At 43.0% G+C, this 25,218-nt stretch overlaps 1 protein-coding gene across 4 annotated transcripts in view; it reads left to right on the top strand.

The window, feature by feature from the left end:
• SLIT2 (slit guidance ligand 2) overlaps nt 1-25,218 on the top strand; it is a 739,121-nt gene that overhangs the window by 474,886 nt on the left and 239,017 nt on the right. For all 4 annotated transcript variants that reach the window (XM_078678412.1, XM_078678410.1, XM_078678411.1 and 1 more), the window contains exons 9-11: nt 10,577-10,715; nt 23,176-23,247; nt 24,621-24,692. In XM_078678412.1, the coding sequence (XP_078534538.1) occupies nt 10,577-10,715; nt 23,176-23,247; nt 24,621-24,692 (283 nt within the window). The remainder of the gene's footprint in view (nt 1-10,576; nt 10,716-23,175; nt 23,248-24,620; nt 24,693-25,218) is intronic.

The following is a 25,218-nucleotide window of genomic DNA, read 5'->3' as shown; positions in this document are numbered from 1 at the left end:
GACTGCCTGATGACAATCCACCAATCTCAGCGCGGTTTCCGCTAACTGGCCTATCAGAGCGCGGCTTCTCACTGACGTCACACCAACCGCCCTATCCCAGCGCGGCTCTAGCTGACGTCTCACCAACCGCCCTATCACAGCGCGGCTCTTGTCGACGTCACTCTCCCCCGTTCGCAGCAGTTCCCCTCCTTTCTCCGCTCATCTCCGCGGTCATACATGCATCCCATTCATACTTCGAAAAGTGATTACTTCCGTCCAAGCGATCACTTTCCTTGACTGTACGTCCACAGTCTAACTGTAATTGTCACCTTAACCGACGAAATGTCTTTCCGTGTACGTCCAGACAATCGCCTTCTCTGATAGGTTACTTGCACACGGTAACTTTCGACCTGCGTCCGTTACCCACACTCTCACTCTTGCATTCCCCCTATCTCGGTCCTGCGGCGGTCAACGGTACCTCATGACCTCCTTACTCTGGTCGACAACTACTCTGGATGTTCGATACACCCAAACCACTTAAGCTCTACCTCGAACTTAAGATTTTACCAGTCCACCCGTTTACCAGGTTACCAGTTTACCAGGTTGCGCGCGCTCACAACCTTCTCTCATTCACACTACAGGCATTCAACTCCGCATGACATTACAATACAGGTACAACACAAAACACCGCAATCTGTCCACGCATGACCCTTGTTATACTCACTCTCGTCCGATTCTGCTGCTTCTCTCGCACCGTCAGCACCTTCTTCGGCACGCGATTCTTCCGCTGCTCATCTCTTGATCTCTAGGGGCCTTGGGATAATCTAACCTAGTCTAGATCACCTTCCTCAAGAAGATAACCATCCTCACTCTGCTACCAACTGTTAACGCGGGATTTCTGGTCTGTCGTTATTATTCCAGATCCCAATTCAGGTCGACTAAATCGTTGGTACATGTCATTGAGTAAAAGGCAATCCACTACTATGTCAATCAAATAAGGACTTACTCCACTCTGAATAACCACTTACTACAAATAAGTTTTAAAAGTTTATTATAAAGCCAAAGTTATCTGGAGATACAAACATCTCAGAATAAGATTCAAAAGATATACGGGAATCAATACAAACAAGAATTCTCTAAATGCTCTTAGTCGGCAGAATGATATCACTAAAACAAATTCAAAAAGCATTAAAGTTGCCAACATAGACACAAGCTGTAGCTTATGCGTCATTTACAGAAAGGAAAGTTCAGATTAGACTGTCCCTACACTAGACTAAGTGACATCCCTACTTAACAAGATCTTTACCTAAAATGGTGTCAGCCGTGGTGACTTCCAAAGAAGATCACACACTTCTCTTAGTCTTCTAAGTCGAATCGATCTCTTGCAGTTAACCTATCTGCCTACCCATCCGTTCTCTTAGGCTCCTCAGACCATCTGCTCTAACTCCACCCTGGGGTGCTGTCCCTAATACAAAATCACATTTCCAATAGAAACGCCCTTAGAGACGCCCCTCACGTGGTGTTGGTTCTGGCGGCAATTTCCATGCTGGTACTCCTCTGGGTCTATCGTTAGCGTTGACCTTGCTTCCCAGGCTCTTCTCCTGCTGGACGGTACCCCCCAGGAAATTCCTGAAGCCTCCTACAGGTCTGTGCCAGGCTTCTCTGAACAAAAGCCCATTCATCACTTCCCTGATTAAACCCCCTCGCACCTGCAAACAGACACTTTCTCTGTGGGCCCCAAATTCCGGCCTCCACCATATCTCCTAAGTCGTAAACCATGTAACAGGCTCTGTGTCTTGTGCTTTGCTTGACCTCTCTTCTAACGAACCCATGCAGATCAAACGAAATGACTTTATCTATTCTGGCCTACTAGAATTACATGAAACAGGCCTCTGCACTCTGCAAACATTTCAATTTCTTTAGTTTAAACAGTATTCTAACTATAACACATTGATTAAATGAAACACTTCTATAAAACATATATTTCAGTTCTATGATCAATAATACTTTGCATTACAACAACATTAGATCCATATTGTGTGGAAATGCATCAGTTTCTTGTATTCTCTGTGAACTGCCATGTGGCCTACACATTTCTACGCTTAGCAGAATTAAATTTTTCCTTACAACAGCCACATAACCTGGGATTTCAACATCATTCTATCATCACTACACAATTCTATATTAGCTTTTCACACTGGTATATGTATTATTACTCTAATTAAACACTCATATATATTGCCACTCTATATATTTTCACACTCTTACATAATTTCTACTAGGCTGATGCAACGTGCTTGTAAATATGGTGCACTTCTACATTTTTTTCTTAAATTGCGCTCTCTCACTACTAAATATGCCCATAATGTTGACGATTAACAATCTGCAAATTTTCTATATTCCTTTCTTACCTCCGGGTTCCATTGTGAGTTTAGACTCGAATGGATTGAGATTAGGTAACTGGTCTAGTTGTTCTCTAAGCACCCAAAGTGTGGTGGTTCTCTTAAAAGCAATAAAACTGGGAGCTCGAAAGATCATATTCATTCGAAATCTGCTGGAAAGTTTTAATTCACGTCGCCTCCAGATTTCCCCCATTTGGACAGGCCATTGAGTTCCCAAGATTAGAACCCCTCTAAAGGTGATGCCTGTGACATCCATGCACCACACCACAGCAGAGTCTCCCTCGTAAGGGACCTCCAGCAACCCAGGCCGAGGAGTGCCTCTTGCTAACACTGGAAAGGTAACACAGTAACAGAGGGAAGAGCATGGTACAACAGAGCAACGTATAAAAAGGAAAGTAATCCATGGAGCTTCTGGAAGACTATCCCCAACCGATCCATTGGGTCGGATCTATCCCTAGAAAGCTTGTCATTGAGTGGCAGTGTCTGCTCCATCCAGTATATTCGGGGTCACAAAACACCCATGGTATTGATGTCACTTGGACATTCCTCCTCCTCTTTCTGACCACATCATACTTTTGTTGAGAGTGTACCAATTTTAAATGCACCATTTATAAACCACCTAAATGTGGCCCTGCCAGTTTCTTTGTATAAGTGCCCACCATTTCCTAGAACTCTTATTTCTATATTTAACAATCTCTCACTCTGGTTTTGGCTTTTCCTGATAGTGGCACAACACCTATTCCTGAAAAGCTGCTTTATTGGCTCTTACTTAAGTGTGCTTTAAGTAGGTGTGTGCCCGGCCTCAGAAGTGGTAAACTCTGGCTGTGGCCGAGCGGAGAAGAGAATAAAAAAAGTTCAGTTTTGCGTTTGGCTGACTGGTTTAGTATGGAGCTATATTATTGTTCATAATACTGTTGCAGCAGAAATGTTTCCTGTACTTCAGAAACCGCACTGGGCCCATCAATCTATCTTTCACGTGAATTTCTACTCAACACATATTTTAGACTATCCCGACTAAGTAACTGGTCCTCTGATGCAGCTTTTTCATTTGTTGTGAGGGGTGAGACTTCAGGGGATGTCCGAACCACAGTTAGCCACCCAATGAGTACCATTAGTTAGTGGCCAACTCATAAGTTTGAAATCTAAATAAACTATTCTCAGAACCATACTGTAAAGATAAAGTATTGAGTTGGAAGACCCAACCTCCTGAAGAAGTTTAGTCTGACCAAAATAATACAAACCAATAGTTCAGCTGTTTCTACGCAAAATAAAAGCAACGTGATTTAATATTCTGAAAACAATCTATGACTATCTCTATTACGCATTTAGAATCCAACTAACAGCACAGTTCAAAGAAAGTACATCAGAAAACAATAACAGACTCAGGCAATTTAGGAAATGTAGTTATTATATTAATGATCCAAAGTCAATGCATACAAGCAACATTTCAGTGAGCAAGTTCATTGGAAGGAAAAATCAAAGCATTGAGTTCAGGTTGCCGGCAAGGAAAGGAGTCCAATTCAATCCGCAATTACAGCAGCAGCTGCAATAGCATCCCAGGTTGTCGATCGAAAAGCGCCAAAAGTAAGAGAGCCCTTCAGTCTGCATCTCTGCCCCTCCCATGAGGAGTTCGTCTTTACAGTGTAGATGATAGCTGTGACATCAGTGATAGAAGAACAGTGGTATATCCATTGTAGGCATCTGTAAAGACAGTGGAATAAAAGGCTTCTGAAACCGTGACCTCTGCTTTGAAGATTTGTTGTGCTTGGAGCAATTGTCGGATTATCGTGGGACTTGGTCCATATTGAGAGGGATGGTTGGCTTCCTCTCCTCCTGAAGCACCAGTTGGACAATTTTGCGGATAAAACATTTTATGCTGTATAGTTTTTTCTTAATAAGTGGTAGAGTGCACCAAGTATACCTAGCCTTTTCTTGTTTGTTCGTATGTCCATTGAGTGGTCATCTTCCTTTTGTCAGGTATCATTTGCTATTCCAACCTTTCCCAAGCTAGTCATGAGAAACCACAGGCTTTGCCATCCTCACAGGTTAGTTACAAAAAGAAAAATATATTGGTAGCTCTTTCAAGCATACAGTCCAAGGATCGATTCCTACCTATTCACACACATGGAATAAGACTTCATTCATAGTCACACTGTTACATTAGACAAGAAGAGTTGAAGCTACATTTGAAAGAGACATGTCAAAGTTAATTTTACCAGGCCAAGAAATAATGCAGCCTAAACGAGAGAATTTCAGTGCATTAAAAACATCATATTTTAGTGACTCAACTCAGTAATTATGATGCAAAATATAATAAACTAAATCAAATGTTTCATATTAAGAAATAATAGTTTTCTGTAATTATTATATAAGAATGAACAATCCTAAATATGGCCTACTCATACGATTTTCATAAGTAGCAACATGAAAACTACTTCTAAAAAGTATTAACAAAATCGTTTAAATTCATTTTTATTTTTTTCTGATGTTACGTACTTATACCGTAAGTTTGAAGCATGCAACCCTTATCAACATTGATTTGCGTCAATGTCGAGTTTGTGAAAAACACTCTGCAAACGAAATCAATAGAAAAGCAAAATTTCTCATTAGTCTTCATAACATCTTGTTATTATTGTGTGATTAATCCTACTTTATCCAGCTAATCAAGCACGCTTTTACGATGCTGATATTCAAAGTTGTCTCTGTTTCTGTGATGTTTTTCGTCACCGTGTGTAAGGTACATGTTGTGATTTCAGTGTGAAATCTAGTGTGTATTTCATGTAAAGAATAATCAATATCGTATCCAAAGCACGAACATGCTGTGTTTACATTCATGAAACCCAGCGGCATGAACTGGTTAACTCCCTGCTCTCTGAAGCCGCATTTGACACATTCACCTCCCAAGTACATAGGAGTTCACCAGGCCTGCTGAGTGCACTCCAAACTGAAACTACTTGTGTCTAAAACGTACAGCATGACTTGGGAAAGGGAGGGCGAACAAGAATGGGAGGAGAACTTGTTAAAAGTTATGTTTCTTTTTTAAATACTTTTTAGAAATCCTCTCCCGTCGGATGGTTGTAGGTGTTGGTATGCGCCAAGATTGGAAACAATAAAAATACAGTTTAACCTAAAAAGAACAGCATGAGAAGTCCACCCATCTCTAACCTCAGCAAAGGATCTTTCAGAGTCACTTAATGCACACCCCTGTGCCTTCCTTTTTCCTGCTAGATTGAAATCTGAGCTGCAGTGTGCTCCCAATATCATCTAGGTCAACTCCTCAGGGGTCTTTCTCCGTTTTTTTTGTGTCATGTTTTTTTTTTGTGTCATGGGTTTATTTGCTGTGCTGCATTTCTCCTCCTTTTAAAACTGTGGTTGTAATTTTCTTGTCTCCTATGATTAACTTCAAGGCGTGCCCTCACTGTAAGTGGCAGCTCCCTGCTTCTCAGCCTTGCAGATTCTGCCTATGTGGATCTCTGTACCTTCTCTTCTCTGTCTTGAGAAAGCTGGATGTAAAGTTTGCAAGTGAAGGGAAGAGAAGCTCGCTTCCCAGTTCTGATATGTGTATGGATACTCCAGTGCTATTCTGTGTATAACATGCCCTCACGCTGACGAAGGATGGCAGACAGGGGCGTAGCTAGAGCTTGTGGCGCCCGGGGCTATCCCACAGGTTGCCGCCCCTGGTGGTTGGGGGAAGGGGTGCTGGGGAATAGGTACGGCGAGCAATTGAAAGAGGCCCGAGAGACATGTAGTATCGCTGCTAATAGTTACCTCGATCAATCATGCAAGTTACATACATGACACGGTCCAAGGCTACACAGTTGAATACACTGGTGACCGGGACAAAGGAGAACACACAGACTGCATAATCGAACTGGGGACTCAGAAAAAACGCATGTAACATCCATCAGAGAGATGCATGAACGATTACCTGGTAATCCCCTTAGCACAATGCAAACATACACATACATCACACTGTTCGGGGATCCATCATCTACAGCTGACATTAAATGACCAAACATCATGGTCCCCCCATTAAAGCAGTGGGGACATGCACAAACGTGATGTGCTCTGACTTGAGGTACAATAATGCAATGACGAACTCAGAACAGCATGAACTACTGAGGGGAGGTGGGGGCAGGGTGGTACACATATAGCCTGGCCTTAGAACAGATTCACACCAGTCAGACCCACGCCATTGCAGCCAGAGACTTTCTGCCAAACTCCTAGTGCCTACTGCTTGGTGCTGATCTAAGTTGGAGTGTGTGCAACAGCTAAGTTCAATTCAAGTCAAGGGAGATTTCTAATTTCTGAGTATCTTGTCACCAACCTAGTATCAGCCTGCATTAATTGAGAGTTGCACTAGTGGCCCACCACAGCAGCAAGCCACTATAGCAACAACAAAGTTCGACCCTGCAGGGTTACAGCATCACCATCCACCAAAGCATCCAGGCCTATCAACAGTGCCGGCTTCTTAACGGATGTGTTCTCATTCCTTGAGAATCCCAGGCCCTGCCAACTTGTCATACCAGCACCCATCAGGATGCAGAGCCGTAGCGGAAAAGGCACCTGAAATCAAACACGGAAATGGAAAATATAGCGGTGTATGCCAAATAAGAACACGCCCCAATGACACGATGCGGGCAGAGCACGTCTCCCTTAACACCCTTGACAAGGGTGATGCCGTTGCCGTGTCAGCACGAGAACACATCTCCCCGCCCTTCACTTTAGGGGGTGTCAGAACACATCCATCTTGCTCTCCCTACACCCAGGGCATGCAGCAGTACGGAACACATCAACCTTGTCCCCCCTAAGCCGCATTGCCTGGTGTGTCCACCTCACCCTACTGTACGGCAGTGCCACAACATGCCCCCCTACATTTCCCTTCACTCTCATGCCTGCAGTTCCAATCCACACATCCTTCTTTGCTCCCCCTTGACCCCAAATCACTCTGCACTGATTTCAATGGCCACAAGGCAATGACCATATAGCCCAGTCTGTTCCTACTTTGTTTTTATTATTATTACTGTCACCCTACACTAAATATTACGGCTGCATTGCACTGATTATGAAGACTACCCAGGCTCTGCACAAATAAGGAATTCCAATTTTCTCTTATATTTGTGGTTTTTCTGCCCCTAGAATTTCCACTGTGCAACTGACATGCCTAGGCCAGGGTAATTTGGTAAAAATAATCAAGCTGCCCGTTTCCGCCTGGACTCATCTAGCAATCAAAACAGAAAACGAGACCCACCAGATCTGCGTTGGGGCTGCAGCCAGTGCCCCTTTCAGTATGATGTGGGCGCTGTTCTCTTAATACATTCATGAGGAAAGCTTTTTTGCTTTTGGTACTTGCACAAGTGCCACCAATGCCTATTTAATGTTTGTTCTTGTGCCTGAGTGTCTCCCAGTTATTGCAGTATCATACCTCTAATTGTACTTTGTTTTCTCTTGTAAGCTGCACACATTTCACTTTTTCCTCCTGTAATGCACCGTTTGCAAACCTCATGTATTTTGTTTGTTCAAAATTGTCACTTTTGCCTCATGTAATTTAATGTTTGTTTTTGTAATTTGTTCACTTGTAATTGTCTCCTCATGTATCATTACTGTTTCTATTGTGAAGCGCTCTGACACCTTCGGGAAAGTCCGCGCTACATAAAAATGCATAAATGAAAAAATATTGAAATAAATACGAGAATAGGTCACAGTACCTTTCACTGCGAAGCGTCAGTGACTGTAGCTGCAGAATCGGCTCTGTGTGCTGTCTCCTCCGCACTGTACGCAGTGCCCGATGCAGCCAGGCAGCCAGGCCTCTCATGATGGTGCCGCGCCATTGAGGATTGTGAGACCGAGTCTCAAGGGCGGGTGACACGCATCAAGGCAATACTACTGCTGACACTGAGTAAGTCTGTTACAGCGTGAGGCAGCAGCCTATCACCCTTTAAGGGCTATTGGATGGCAGCCGCGGGACGGGTGTAAAAGGAATTGTGTCACTACGTCCTGACGTTGCGCACGCGAGAAGTGCAGACTAAGGGTGATAGGCTGCCGCCTCACACGATTCCCCTTTAGTCATATTTCTGACGCGCGCAACGCCGGGACACACTTATTTTTACTCCCGCGGCCGCAATAGTCAAATACAACAGTAGGGCGGCCATGGCCGCCCCCAAAACAGTGCCGCCTGGGGCGGACCGCCCCCCTCGCCCCCCCCTAGCTACGCGGGTGATGGCAGAACAGTTAGATGGCTGTCACTGCAATCCTGAGCGCACGCTTCATTCATTTCATGTGGCAGAGTTATCCTTCTGGGCAGAAACGGTGCAGTTAAGTCTACATAGAGTGAAATTTGAAAACTTTATCAACTTAAGAAATATTTTGCGCGGGCATACTCCTAAGTCCATGGGAATGTGCTGTACTAAGAGGAGCAAGCTCTCCCTTCTCACTGATCTGACCACTGACCCTACTCTGTGTTTGAAAAACATGAACAAAGAATGATAATCGCTTTTCAAACAACATATAGTCACTTTTCAAAAAATAATAACCAGTTCCAAAATTTGACAGCAATAAATGGAATTTTTCCCATAAATTCATCACTTGTCAAAAATGAATATGCAATAGTAGCTAGATCCAGTAGTGCCCATTTATAGCTAACCATCTTGAACTTCCACCAGAGATTTCGATGGGTAGGGGGTTTAAGGGAATGTTTATGACATGGGAGCTAATGTTTCCCATCAGAGATGTATGTTACCCACTATTGGTCAAACATGAAGAAGCTGCTTTGAATTTGTGGAAATTATATAAGGGACTTGGGTCCATAATTCTGCCTAAGGGACAGTGCTTAATTTGTAAAAAACTAAGTGCCGGGCCCTTCTCGGATGGCCACTGCAGCCTGCACCACCCATACCCTGCCAGCATTGCCAATGACAGTACCAACATAACACTTAAACATTGCACTTCTACAAGTGTGACAATTCAGACTATTTCAGGCCACACAAAGCTATAATAATGTCATGAGAGTCTGATGTTAATAATTTTCTATACATATTGATTTAATAAACATGATTGTTGTGCTCATCTCGAAATTAACAAGACAGTGCCACCATGTGGTGGACTGTCACTAGAGCCGGTGCTCACAATAAATTGCCAATGCTCAGCACCGGAAACTACTTGCGCAAATTAAGCACTGCTAAAGCCATGCCAATGTTTCCGCAAACTGTTAAGCTTGTGTCTGTGAAAACACGGGTAAAGCTGTGAGTGAGTCGTTCCCGTGCCAGACATTGGACTGGGACCAACGTTTACCAGGCTCTACTATTCTTAAAGAGCCGTACACCATTTAACGAAATCTTCAGATTTTTGACTCTTCGTGCGTCACTTACTTCAACAGTATCCATACTCCAGATTAATAGTAGCAAACTTACAAAGCATACTGCCACAGACTTGTGCTACATAGTGCAGTTAATAGCTTCCACTGCTACCCATGTATGTAGTAGATTATGTCAACTTGCTATGTATGAATTTTACCATCGATAGGGGCTGCCATATGAATTTTACTGTGGTTGTCCTCTTAGCTACTAATTTGTCCGACCCTTTCATTCAGACAAGGTTTTAGGACATACTGCACTATTTTCGACCATTTTGTTCTGGCCACCCCAATGTGCCACTTATTTGTTTAGGCATTGAAGTCCACTAGGTTGATGTGCTTGCAAATGCACAATTTGCCTCCACAAGCCTTGAAGATATACCCGAAACACTCATAAAGTGTTCTTGCTACACAGTTTTGGCCAACTTTACTGACCTTTTAGGCTTCGAATGGTACCATTTAACTTAAATTTACACCAACGTTCTCTGGTCAAACCTGCCAGGTTCTCCACGCTGCCCCTACCTCAAAGATCACAAGGTTTTTTTTTTACTAAAGATTGTCTGGGGTGGCGCGCACACACTCCCTCTCTCTCTCCTTACTACTGTTCACATTTCACCACTCTACTTATTTAAAAGGTTTAATATTTCACTTTTCAACTGTTTCATTTGATATTTAAAATTACTTTGATCAATTCCACGCCCCGCTGCTTTGCTTAGAAAATGGTGTTTCTGAATGTAAATGCCAGAGACAACATTCGTGTATTTATTTCTATATTCCAACGCTAATGGTCCTTTCCAACACAAGGCCAGAAGGCTGAATGACTATACCTTATTTTGTGTTGCAGGTCACCAGTCTTTCATGGCTCCTTCCTGCAGTGTCTTGCACTGCCCTGTGGCTTGTACCTGCAGTAATAACATTGTGGATTGCCGTGGGAAAGGTTTAACAGACATACCAACCAATCTACCGGAGACAATTACTGAAATGTACGTAAGATGATTCGACTGTCTGCTAAAGCTAATGGTGGTGATCCATATTTTTTCTGTTTTTCAAACAAAAAATAAGTCCTACATGCCGCATAACCATTATACAACGACACGTTCAAGGCTCAGGCCTGTCTTAGCATGCTTGCAATTTTACTTAAATGTTGATTGACTGTCTGGGGTACCGGTTTATGGAAGGAACGTAAAGACAACTTCATTGTCTGATGGTAAAAAAATATGAGTTCGCAAATACAAGATTATCGTGCCTTGCATATGGATTTTAATAGCCCTCTAAAAGTGCGGTCGCATGAACAAGTGTATTTCACTGGAAAGTATGCCTAATACTGTAAGGCTTAACTTTTTCAAATCACTAAAAGGTATCTCACATTACTCATCCCCCGGGCTCTGCTAATTCTATCCACATCTAACAAAGTCACTTAATACCTCTAAGCCCATAAAGAGTTGGGGTTTATCCACTTTACTTCCTTCGTCTCCTGGTGTGTCACTGCAACCCTTTAAAAAAGTGCTGCACAACATTTTGAGGTTTTTTTTTTGTAATGAAATTCGGACGTTTTCTTTGAACAAAATATAAGCAAAAAAAGTCCACTTAACACTTTCTTATTTACAGCAAATAATGAAAAAAAATAATGTAAATTATTACCTCACCTGAAATCTGTGTCAACATAATATTTAATAAATATATTACAGGTAAGCCCATTTTTCATTTTATACAAGTTCAATTTGCCTCATTTTAAAGTAATAACGACCGCGTGTTATTCCGACGTGAGTGTCAATCTTGGATTGCTGGGTGCAACACAAATATAGAAGGTGGAACCGAACTGCAAAATGGTATGACTTCATAGCTTACAGAAAGGTGCAGCCTTTTTACTTTTCATAGTTGTCTGCATGTCACACAATCACGGACGGTGGCAGTGCTGGTAGGTCAAATAAATCAAAACAGCATTACAGATTGTGAGTGTGCGCACCTACACAGACTGGCCTGGGTGCCCACGGACACGTGGTCGCGTTGTGCTGCATTAAAGTTGTCCTGTCCTGTGCATCAACAGATTCGTCCTGTGTGAACAAGCAGGCACGCAGCATTCCATGCCAGAGCAGCGGGTGTACTGTGCCCAGGTGTTCTGCTGTATTATGTGACCTTGGAGCAGTGGGTGCAGTTGCTTTTAGCCGTGTTGCGGCCCTCAGACCCACACAGATGCTGGTGTGTACCTGTTGAAATCCTGTTCGTGTCCTGAGGTGCTCGTATTCAGATCATGTTAGTGCGGTCACTGCCAAAGTGGCAGATTGCGTGCAATAGTGCCCCTCACCCACTCTTTCGAAGAGGACTATGTCCACCACAGTCGATAAATGCACCACTGATGGGGCAGAGTCTTTGGAACTCATACTGCTTCCCTACAACCCCTGACTGCCCATCTGCTACCTCCCCCACCCCACCACCGAGACATACCAACTGCCCCTAATATTGTTGGTAGTGCTTGATCAGGACATCTTCTGGAGACTGCGTGAGTGTGTGCATGCATCCGGTTTGGCCAGGACATCTTCTGGAGACTGTGTGAGTGTGTGCATGCATCCGGTTTGGCCAGGACATCTTCTGGAGACTGTGTGAGTGTGTGCATGCTTTCGGTTTGGTCAGGACATCTTCCAAAGACTGCATGAGTGTGTGCATGCTTCCGGTTTGGTCAGGACATCTTCTGGAGACTGCATGAGTGTGTGCATGCTTCCGGTTTGGTCAGGGCATCTTCCGGAGACTGCATGAGTGTGTGCATGCATCCGGTTTGGCCAGGACATCTTTCGGAGACTGCGTGAGTGTGTGCATGCATCCGGTCTGGCCAGGACATCTTTCGGAGACTGCCTGAGTGTGTGCATGCATCCGGTTTGGCCAGGACATCTTTCGGAGACTGCGTGAGTGTGTGCATGCATCCGGTCTGGCCAGGACATCTTTCGGAGACTGCCTGAGTGTGTGCATGCATCCGGTTTGGTCAGGACATCTTCCAAAGACTGCACGAGTGTGTGCATGCATCCGGTTTGGTCAGGACATCTTCTGGAGACTGCGCGAGTGTGTGAATGCTTCCGGTTTGTGTTTTCTTCCGTAGTATAAATCTGCTCAAACACAATTAGGGACTGCTCCATTAAGATCTGGGGCAATCCCACTTGAATGCAAGAATGCCACTGATTATTACCATGAACAGTAGCTTTCCAAGCCCTCGCTCCATTCCATGAAGTCAGGAGCAGCACCTTGGCTTGCATGCAACTGAAAGGTATATTTATGCACCAGGTTAGCGTTGTAGCTGGAAGCCTAAAGTGCACATAAAAGTGCTGTGTAGAGTGCAGTAAAGTTGGGGCTCCACATATACCGTGAAAGGTGAGAGACCCATAGTGGCTAGCCTCAAGAGTCCAGGTGTGAGGTTAGAGCCACAGAGAAGCTAGCACTGCATCCATCCTAGCAAGGAGGGGAGAGACGTGCCTTTACAGTCAGATTTCTCACCCACTGTGCTGCACAAACAACTGAGCCACATTTAAGCATGAAATAACTTGGAATGGTTGCTTTTCGGGAGGGATCTGGGGTTATGAATCTTGAAACCCGGTGTCAGTCAGTCAGAGTTGAGTTAGCTCCATAACTTGGCAATCCAAAGTGCGTTTTTAATAAAGGCATCTTCAGTCATGAAAAATAAAAGCTTGGAAGTGTTGGGTGAAGGGTAGTTAGAGACCCACAGGCATAGCTGCCTTAACCCTTGAAAAAAATCAAGGAAATTACCTGCGCAAGTCCATGTTGAGTAGCATTGACAGTGTGTTGTCGGGTGCTGCCAGGTTCCTACCATTAGGCAGTGTTGTTTAGTCAAAGGTTGTCATTTACATGATGCACATGCTGGGCTCGGGGTTGAAAGAGCAATATTTGGCAGATTTGACATGCACTTGCTTTGAAGATTTTATGCGCAGCAGTTGATAGTCTGGTTTCTTTTGTTAATAAGGTTTCAGAATGCTCGCATGGGATGCTGCCAAAGGCCTAAAATTCATAGTGACTGATTATGAATCGCTGAGTGATAAACTCATTGGGATTCCAGTCGTATCTGCAAGGCAAGTGACTTTGACTTTCCATCTGCAGGTGGCACTGTTTAAAGCCCGGGGAAACTCCCCCCATCTGGAAGTTAGTGGAGCTTCCTGTCGTTCTGAGCAGTTACACAGTCTCCCTGCACTCTCGTTAAAACTCTGGCAGGGCTGACCGCTTAGCCCACAATGTGTTTCTCATTGGGAAAGGGTTCTTGCTGTCTTCAGGCTCCACATGCTGGCTGGCAGAGGCGCAGAAACTGCTGCAGCTCCTGGGAGGTGGAAATGCGCCTAAGAGTGGATAGATGGAGCCTTCTGGCACATTGGGCCCTATAAAATGGGGTTTCCATGAGGAGTGGTGTCCTCCCCCCTCCACCGTCGCTCAGAGCTCTTCACACATTCACAGGCTCCTGCCTGCACTCTCAGCATGTGTGTATATAATGTGAGGGGGTGTGGGGGGTGTTTCAGCTCCACCTGTGCATTGTTCTAAACAAAGAAGCATACTTTCTAGTGCCTGCTTCCCAGTATCACAGCATCTGCCATTTCACGCGTAAGAACTATCATGAAGCCAGACTGTATTGTGAGGTCTTTGGTTCTAATCTATTGTCTGAATTGAGTTGTGGAGCTGCCCAAGTGCGGCAGACAATATTTGATGCAACACAGAGCAACACCCAGACTCCTTTGCTCAGCTCAATGCAAACTCTGGTATTTTCCTTTATTAAAGCGAGGTGGCGTTCCTGTGTTTAATGAGGGTGCTAATGTTTTTATGAACATTATACTGGGATTGCTTTAGTTTCAGCTCGGAGCATTCTTTGGTTGTGGCCTCTTATTGATGGCCAGAACAGCTCCCTGTGTGTTTAGTTTAACTCTGGCAATAGATACTTTGGAACCTGCCTGGCAGTGTGCCTACTTGCACTGCCTGGTCAGGCTGTATCCGTGAGTGCCCACTTGGGAGGGTTGTGAAGGACAAGTTTCTGGTTAGCCTTGTGGGGTGGAGGGGGGGCTTTTCAATGTGAGTAAAGGAGAACAAATCGGTCAGGCAAAGGGATTCCGATAGCACAGTCGAGCAAGCCCCATTTCAAACCACCCCTACCTATTGTTATTATAAGTTTCAAACATTAAATAAAAGCATAAGCACATGCACCCACTAAATACAGATTCAATCACAGGTAGTATTTTTAAGGGGATAGGTTCATATAAAAAAGATTACATTTCTTTGTATCGCAAATTCCTCAAATATTACAGATTCCCCATAGCCCTGAGTCAATGGCAATTTGGCACCTTATTGATAGACCTGATGTAGTTTTCTGAATGGGTCTTATCACTTTTTTCTTTTTGGAGTCCAAAACTATTTCTTTGCTGAGTAATCTAGACTCACCGCTAAAAGGCAAAAACACCCCTCACCAGTTTTAGATGGAACAAGTGGTCACTCAGCTAGCCCAATGGCTGCCTGTCGCATAGATCATTGCAGTTTACCCTAGGGGGGCTGTAACAATTTTCAGAGTGAGGGCGCTGCCATCAGTGTCACAGCACCCAAGTCATAGTGATTACGAAAAATCCAAGCATCATACAGAGAACAAGTGTAGCAAATGAGACACGCCCATTCCACAGGAGTGTGGTGTACAGGGCCTGATTTAGGGTGGGGGTGGGCTGTGTTTAAAAATAACTTATGGGTTAATAGCACAAGCTGCAGAGTTTCTTGTATGTTCAGCAGTTTTCAACAATAAAGATGTCAACATAACTTGGTGATAAATGTTCCTGTTGGTGAGAGATTGGAGTTTTGTCCTAACAACATAAAGTGGCGTATAGGGTTAATGTGCCTGCTGTAAAGAATGTTTACCATACAGATCACAGCGCTGAGTGTGAGTAAACGATGAGTAGTGCTATTAAAAAATGAAATGCATGTCAGTGAGAGACTTTGGAGAGATGAGGGGCACTGTTGGAGGGCAGTGGTGAGGGAATTAATGGAGAAGGAGGTCATTGAGGGGTGTCAAAAAAGACTGTTGCACCAGACGCCACTAAAGCTGGCCCTAGTGGTATAGATGTGGTTTGTAACTAGTGGTGCACATGGAGCACACTGTCACAAATATAATAATCAAGCATAGTGTGGTAGTGCACTGTCATTTACAAACAGCACAATTGAAATAGCCACGGAATGTTCACAGAACTGCAGTTTTACTGATAAAACGACAGTGTGGGGAAATCGGGTTTCAGTGCATAATTATAATTTGAACATAACATCCTACAGCCTTTCCTTTCACACCGTCTGTATCGCAGCAAGATCTTTGCACAGTTCACTTTTCACAATTAGTCAGAATATGAAAATGAAACCCCAATTTCCATGTGAAAGGAATAAACGGCAGCTTGGCATTGGGCCACTGTCTTTGAAAGCGCAGAGAGATGACCAGATAAAGGCAAAATTGAAAGGCATCTTTATTACGTGTTCTCCTGAACTCCAGTATGTTTATTTCCGGTGTGCCACAGCACCCCTACTTCCAGCAACGATGCTTTCCCCTCGACCAAAAGGTTCTTCGATGCCACCAGTGATGGAGATGCTGATTCAGGAGCCGTGATGAACTGCTGAACTAAAATATATGGTCAGTCCTTTTAACAGCTGCCTTTCCCCCATTAACTTTAATAGCAGATGGGACCAGTGCAGGAGGAGCGTTCAGTTTTATTAGCACGTGAGAGTATTCGCATCTGGGCAATGTGTTCCAGGCAGCACATCACAAGATCGGCGCGCCTCCGCGCTCCTAGAATCCCCGAGACATTTCCCGCCAGGAGCTTTTGTCTGCAGGAAGTTACAACATTTAAGCCAATCACTTCTGCGCCTTATCACAGTTTTATGTGTTTTGTTTCCAGTTCAGGATTACAAAATGTCGTCCTTTGAAAGTTGTACTGCTTCGGCCCCACAAGAGACAAACAACAGACACTGAATGCAACGTTACAGACATGACTTTTTCTTGAGCTTCTTTGTCTTAAGTTTTAGGCAGTGATGGTGGGCAGAATTTTCCATGCTGGCAATCAAAGTTTATTAACATGTATACGTTTTCCAACCATTGTGAACGGTTAGTACTTCAGACACACCCAAAAGAGGAGGCCAGCCATGCGTTGTGCAAAACATTGGGAGACTGCATTAGCGTCGGCTACTTAATTAATGTGACTTTAAATCAACCTATCTCTTGTGTATTTTGTCCCCTCACCGGCAAGGCAGATAATTATGTAAAACACACAATGTAGCTTTACCCTCTTCATGCCTCCTTCTGAGTGCGTCAGTATTGAAGGGCAGTAATACAGCCTGGGTTATGGTATTTTTCCAATACTGTGTCACCTCCAATCCGAGTCCTGCCTGTTGCAATGGGGAATGATGAGACAACGCTGCTTTTTTGGGAAACTCACATAAAGGGATGTTTCACTTCACATATTTACCCGGAAAAACAATAACATTTTCTTCTGAGTTGTATTACAGATTCAGGTGCATACTCTCATTTGCACCCAAATCAGGATTACGGTCGGGGGGGGGGGGGGGTAGGCAGGGGGGTGTCCATTTGAGGCTCAGAATCTTACGCTGTCCTTGCCTTTGTCTTATTCAAATCAAAATGTTTATAATCATTCTTTAAACGAAATGGTGAATGTTGGTCTAATTGGTCAATTTCTCTCAATTTACTACAGCCCCCTGTGTTTATTTTTTGCAAATTTTGGTAGACAGAGAGCTCATTATGTAAATAGAAACGATAGTGTAACCAGTTAAATTAGTCAACAAGAACCTGGCAGTCCTTATCAACCACAGTAGTCTGGTTTCTGTACTTTTGAACCTATACTGCACATTTCAAGCTATTCTAAAGCCATACATGTTAGCCAGTCTCATATCAACTGTGGTGAATATAAGTGATTTCACTTTACTGGTTGTAAGGGGAACGATTCCTGGCAAATATGTTTGTCTTATCATTTTGTCAATTGGTATTATTAGAAACTATGTTGGATATCCAATAAACAACAAATTATCTTAAGCAACCTCTGGGCCTCCAGGAAGTCAGCATACAAGAAAGCCCTAAACAATTAACCTATTTGTATTGACTGAAAGATAGTTTCGCACCAATAAAAACATTAAGCCCAGTTCCACTAAATGTTAAAGAAACGTCTTGGTGTGAAACGCCCTAACCCAGCAGATACAGAATTATGGGATGATCTCCCTCCCTCAAGCAAAAACACTCTGACTCTAAAGAGCTTTAGATCTACAGTGCAACATAAACAGAGACTTTCTCTGGATGCCTCATATGCCCCTTAACCTTTTTTTAAATCGTCTTCTTCCTGTAAGTAGTTTCTCACTTGCTGTTGTCCTACAACCCCAATATTGCCTCTCTCCCTCTTCCCAATTGGCCTGCTCCTTGTTTTCAGCCATATGTTGCACGTATTAAATAAAAGCAAATGAATGCAGATATGTATTTGCTTATATGTATGTCTTTTTAAAAAAGAGCAACATTCATTATTTGCTTGGATAAGTTCATAAAGCTTAGATTTTGAGCTAGATTGTAGTAGTCGCATTCGTGTTTAGCTTTCAAGATAAGGTTATTTTGCAAACATTTCTTATTGCACTGCCCGTGTCCTGTAGGGTAAGCACTTTTTGCAGGAAATCCACGATCCTTGTTGGTGGAAGTGGAGTGTGGGAATCAGCCCGTTGCTCATCATCAACTGAAGGTTTCTTGGGGTAGGATCACTTTTAGTCAAGGTGGTTAGTACAAATGTAGTAGTGATTTAACAATTTCTTAGTGGCCTTATTTATTTAGTTCATCTTAGGTGTTTTGTAAAGCACTGTATTCACCACAAGGGCTATATTGGTGCTAGTTACAAAGGGATATCATAGCGCTAAGAAACTAGCTCAGACCACCAAATAAATTACAACCAAGAAGAAACCATGAACGACCAGCTAGAAATGACATCTCAACAACCATGTCATGTATTCCACACCTTCCTAAACTAAAGGTCTGCAATTTGTCTAAAATTTAAGGGCAAAGAATTTTGCTCCTTAGCTCCTGAAATAGAAAAAGCATAACCCCGGAATTTTGGTGGCAGTGTTTAGGAACCGCAAGGAGGAGTTTGTTCTGCGACCTTAATGATCTCACAGTCGGATGAAGACTAAGCCAAAACCTGAAAACAGAGGCAGATAAAGAGGATATTTTTTGTGCACTAGACACATATATTTAAAGAGGATGCAAGCTTTAACAGGCAACCGATGTAAAAAGGCCGGCAGTGGAGTTATATGGTCTCACATCTTCTTTATAAGTACCAATCTAGCCATATTATTTTGAATGAGTTAAACCTTATGAACTAAGTACTCTGGGAAACTAAGGTAGATCGAAATACAGTGATGAAGACAATTAAACAAAGGCATTGGTAATCTGCACCTTGGACATAATGCAAACAGATATAAATTATGCATCAAAGAACATCATTGAAAATGGCAGCCCTCTCTCACTGCATTGACTTGGTCCACCGGAAAGAAAGCTGAGTATATTTTTGTGCCCAAATATTTTACACAGGTGAGCCATACTGACTTCAGACTAAAGGAAGGTGGTTGCCAGAAACTGAGGTTGTAGAATGTCGAGGGATGAGAGCTGAATAAAATATTTCCATCTTGTCCCCATTCAGTATGAGATGATGAGCACTCATCCATCCTTCATGTCTGATAGACAATTGCAGAATGCAGATTCTGTCTCGTATATATCTGCTGTTTCGTCAACACAGCCTGAGTGTTGTCAGCATTTATTTATTTATTTAAACTTATAAAGCGCACAGCTACCCGCAGTGGGTTTCCCGGCGCTCAGGGACAGGCTAAAGAAGAAGAACTTGCATGCCGATTTTGCTGAAAGGAAGCTTCTGATTACTGCTGAAAGAGCCAAGTTTTAAGTCCCTTGCGGAAACGAAAAAGATTGTTTTCTGCCTTTAGGGTCACAGGAAGAGTATTCCAAAATTTAGGACCCAGATGGGCAAAAGAACGGCCTCCCATTTTTGCTAGCCTAAATCTTGGAACGGAAAAATCACCATTCCCTGAGGATCTCAGGGTTCGACTTGGCTTATAGGCCTGGATAAGGCCCTGAAGGTATTTAGGAGCTGAGCCTTGTTTGATTTTAAAAACGTGACAAAGGGCTTTGAATTTAATTCTATTCGGGATTTTGAGCCAGTGAAGGTCACGAAGTGCTAGAGAGGCAGATGTTCTCCTGGGAACGTTGCGGAGTAGCCGAGCAGCTGCATTCTGAACAACCTGGAGTTTTTTAAGGTTGTCAGGTCGGCTCCAAGATAAAGAACGTCGCCACAGTCCAGGCGGGAAACAACCAACGCCTGGACTACCGTTCTTTGTGTGGAGGGGGGCAACATCCACAGGATTTTTTGAAGCCATCTCAAGGTGGCGAAACAAATAGAGGCCACCTTCACAGCCTGCTGTCTCATTGTGAGATTCTCATCGATGAGGAACCCGAGATTGCGTACTACTGTTGCAGGCTGAGGGGTAGGTCCCATATCCTTGGGCCAATGGTGGGGGCCCCAGAGATCCTTACCCTTGCCTTGTATCACAACATCAGTCTTGTCACCGTTAAGTTTCAAGAAATTGCTCTTCATCCACTCAGAGACTCGAGTCAGACCTTCTTTCAAAGCAGAGGTATCGTTGCACTCTTTATTGTAGAGAGAAAAAATGATTTGTGTATCGTCGGCGTAGGAGTATAAAGTGAGACCGGTTTCCTCCACGATAGTGGCCAGGGGTCTTACATAAATAATAAATAATAAAGGACTGAGTATAGACCCTTGGGGAACGCCGTACGCCGATGGACAAATTATAGAGGAAGCAGAAGCAGAAAAAACCTGAAAAGTGCGGTCTCTTGAAAAAGAGGCTAGCCAGGCTAGAGCAGCACCCTCCACACCCAGGGACCGAAGAGTCGCAAGGAGGATGGAATAAGACAGTGTCGAACGCCGCGCTCAGATCAAGAAGAATAAGAGCGGATGTCTCTCCGCGATCGACACTGTGTCGCAGACTCTCGGTAACTCCTAGGAGTGTGGTTTTGGTCGAATGATGCGCTCTAAAGCCTGACTGGGACAGATGTAAAAATCCCGAGCTCTCCACAAGATGGGTTAGTTGTGTGTTAATATGCCTTTCCAGGATCTTTGATAGAATGGGAAGCAATGAAATTGGTCTGAAGTTTGACAAGCATGTAAAGAAAGCTATGCCAGAACTAAAGGACCAGTTCAGGTTGGCTAAACAGATCATTTAGAAATTGAGTAATAAGGGAGATAGAATAGATCCTTGAGGGATCGATTTATTGCCACTTTGAGCACTAGTATCGCCGCCTTTATGCCAGCATACCTGCACTAAACTGCGAATAATCCTAGTGGCCACCGAGAAGTAATAGACCATTGTCACTAGATTTTCAGCAGTATTGGGTTTATAGTGGGTTAATAAAGGTTTATTTTCACTTCCTCATCCGCAAGATTAAAAAAGAAGTTTAATGCTTCCTTTAAAACTGCATAGGCATGGGTTCTGGGCTGAAACTTGTTTTGAAGATTGCTATTCAGTTGAGCATAATGTGCCTTTATGGCCGCCAAAAGATGTAGGGATTCATCGGATCCCACTCTAAAAGAAATTAGTAAATTGCATCGAGTAAATAGCACTCACCTTTTGTGAGTGTAGATTAATGAATTTCACATTATCTCAAAACTCTTCAGGTCAGACATGGAAGCCTATGCCAGACACAGCTCACCAGGTATCAGCCTGAGAAGGAGTGGCATGGAGGTAAAACAAGCACATTCAAGTGCACTTGCTAACTTTTCTAATCTTTCTTGGAGGGATGCTCATTCCTGTAAACCAGCACCATTATGTTGGGTATTCCTTTCCCCTTCACCTATAAATGGATTTAACCCTACCTTTAACAGGAGTAAATCTAACAATTTCTAGGCTGAAAAGAGCTTTGAAAATAGTATCTGCATGCTCACCAACATTGGCTTGCGAGCTCATGACCCACAAATGTACTCAATATGGAAACCAGTGTGAGTAAAATCATTAGCGACTGCAAAACCACAGTTTTCCGATTTAGAAAAGTGATTTTGCCCTTGTACTTAAAGTCACTTGATACTATAAGGTGTAACATAATGGTCAAAAGGCACCTCTTAGTGTTTGGGACTGGGGATGCCGTATCATTTTACAAGAGGCAGTTTTGAGTATCTCTCACCCTCATCTAATCTCTCTTGGAATACCTACCAACTGTGCCTAATAATGAACACTTACTTCCAGTGTAAGAGTGTTCATCCTGAAGGTGTGGGTATCCTCTCTGCCTGGGTATAAAAATAATTACTTTACCCAATTGGCACAGTAAAGAAGTGTTACTTTGATTTTTACATTTCTGGGGATGAAGACTCTTTTAATTCTTTTGCGTTTCAATTGAGGCTTGCAGATGTTTCTAATGTGTTGTTTTTCATCTGCTTTCTGTGATCCTGGGATGCATCTATTTAGATTTTGAACGGAATGTTGGGCTTGAATTTGTACTCTTTGAAATGAATATGATTCTGTGTCGATAAAGCCGATGATCGGGTGATAACTGGGCCTGCAAGCAGAAATTCAATATACTGTCTTTCTGAACAAAGTGGGCACCTAAGAGTTGGTGTTATGCTCCTCGCTTTGTGCATTATCGGATTCTTCACTTGCCCTCCTTTTGTAGGGTATATGAGTCGACTAAAGGCACTTTACAGTGCTTTTGACCTTGGAAGGGGTAGTAAAACGCTACATAAATGCTATTAGAATATAATATAATGTTCGATGTTCCCAGCATAAGCAAACCTGTATCTGCAGAGCGAGCTGGCTAGTGGGGTTCATACCTTGATATTTTGCCTGTAATGCTGTACATTGCTACTGAATTGAGTCTGTTGCCCTCGCAGTTTTCTTCCGCATTCTTTCCAACAGTCCTTCCTAACTAGTTCAACAGCAAAAAACGCATTGCTTGAAAGATAACCCTGATGCAAATAACGTACAGTAAATTGAGCCATTTAGGTGCTACATTGTAGAGTTTTCTATTCGCTTTGAAAGGTCTGGTTTGAGATTGCAGGTGTCTGCAGGACCTTTTGATGCCTCTTCTTTTCAATATACATAGAGTGGGCTTTGGCTTGGCCTAGAGGAGTATTTCTCTCTCTCCAAATGTTATTGCCTGTTTGAGGTATCATTCTGCAACTTATGGAGTGCTTTGAACTGCAATGCATAATATACTGTTTAACAACTCAAAAGCATACAGCGTCATCATATATTAAAATTACTAATAGAGAAAGCAATCCTTTTTTTGTTATTTAGCCAGGGCTGAAAGAGAAACTCAGTTGACTTTGCTAATGCGTGTTATTCATTACTATAAAAACTTTTCTTTTGCAGGCGGTTAGAGCAAAATTCAATCAAGGTCATCCCTCCTGGCGCCTTCTCACCATACAAGAAATTGCGAAGAATGTGAGTGGGCTGTATGGTGTTTTTTCCCCCTTTTTCTGTTTCTTGTCATTAGATGTATGATTAGAAGAAGGAGCACTTAGTTCGTGACTGTTTTTCCATCTGTTCCACTAATCAGAAGTGGACACCATTATGTTTTTTCTGGATGAATGACAGTATTATTTAATATTCAGGGGGCAGTGGCAGAAAAAGCTCCCAGCGTAGGCTTTCATCACAGTAGCATGGCATTCCCAGCAGGCCCTGGTATCCTTAGCATAGGGCTCTCCTCAGGTAGTTGGTCTTCCGTATTTCCGGGTTGGTTATGTCTTATACTTTGCAGTGTATCACACATAAACCTTGAACTGAACCAGAGTTGGACAGTATAGTACGACCACCATTGGGGTTAGATCACATTTTCCAAACCAGGTTAATTGCCACACTTTTTAATGGACTATAGTCTGGTGTGTTCCTTATGGCACTTGTTGTATTCTAGAACTGGGTTTCGCCTTTACCCAGGTGAATCAGCTCCGCTGTGCCCGGTTGAGAGTGCCACAACAGGATGCATGCAGCGGTGTCAGTGCGCACTCCGCGTGTGTTGTGACATGCGGGGCAGCGGTCTGCGGTATGTTTGTGGCAGTGTAAGGCAGATTTGAGCCTCTTTCTCCGACCAGAGCCTAGCTCCTAATGTCTTTGAAATATTCAGGACCTTGGTGGGAGCAGGTTTCTGGAGTCGAAGGCAGCTCTACATGACACTGCTATGCCTCTGTGCAGATGCTGAAGCCCATGCGAGGAAACAATGGCTGCCATCCCTTTATGCGGTTGCAAAGAGATGACCTGAGTTATGAAAGTGCTTTACTTTATACCTCTGTAGGTAACTGAGGTATGTAGGTCTGTCTATGCAGTTACACAAATATGCTCTTGGTATAATATACAACGCTGAATTGCTTTTTGGAACTTAATAGCAGGAATAAATGACTACTTAAACATTAAGTGCTTGCTTTATTAATCAGGGGAGAAAAATATGCCTGGCTTTACTATTTTATTATTCATTGATTTAGGTTTCTTATGGATAGAGTTTGTAAAAATGCATGCATTGGGGCCTCTGCTCCATTTCTCCTGCGACCTCTACTGTTTGTGGATTGCTAGATAACCCTTTTCTGTTTCCAGCACTGGTGGTTTCAGATAATTGGAAATGCACGAAATCATATTCTAATAAAATCTGTTCTTACAAAAAAGTTGTTTGTGTTGCTTCTTCAGATGAAGGGTGTTGAACTCATGGTTTCTCAACCTAGTAACTCTTTATTACGTCAAGTTACATTTATGTGCAATTTAAGTAATTTCTTTTATTCAGGAAACAGGATCACATTAATTGTGCTTACCGCCATTTCTAATTTCAGCGACTTGAGCAACAATCAGATCTCAGAGCTGGCTCCTGATGCGTTCCAAGGCCTGCGTTCCCTCAACTCGCTGTAAGTATGCACCTCACCTTAGTGAAAAGGGGAGTGCCTTGCATGCTCATTCTCCAGGAATCCCTGGCATGTTTGGCTGCAGGTATAAAACCCATTTATCTACATCTGCTTTACTTCCAAGTGCTGGAACGTAGAACTTGTAATGTCAAACTTTCAAGCCACCTTGTCTCTGTACACAAAACTCACATTTCTTGCATAAGCCATTAGATTTCCGTAATCAATCTATACTTGTGGAAACTCATACTATGTCATCAACAGGTATAAATCATTTGGCTTCTGTAATCAAACTACACTTTCAGACATTTGTAGTGTGTCCTCAACATGTAACTGATGGTTTTGCGCTTGCATCTGTGGAAATTGGTCATTCTGAAATAAATCTAGTACCATATTACAACATTAAAATGGTTCGTGGTTGTAAATATTTGTAAAATAAGATTAATAAGTAATACATTCTTTCCATATTTCAGTTTAGGCGAAAGGATTAAGTAAATTATTACTTTAAAAAGCAAGCCTTTTCATTTTACAG

Source organism: Lissotriton helveticus, chromosome 2_2 (genome assembly GCF_964261635.1).
Source record: "Lissotriton helveticus chromosome 2_2, aLisHel1.1, whole genome shotgun sequence".
NCBI classification, from domain to species: Eukaryota; Metazoa; Chordata; class Amphibia; order Caudata; family Salamandridae; genus Lissotriton; species Lissotriton helveticus.
Note: the sequence above shows the minus strand (reverse complement) of the source record. Positions and strands in the feature narration are given on the sequence as shown.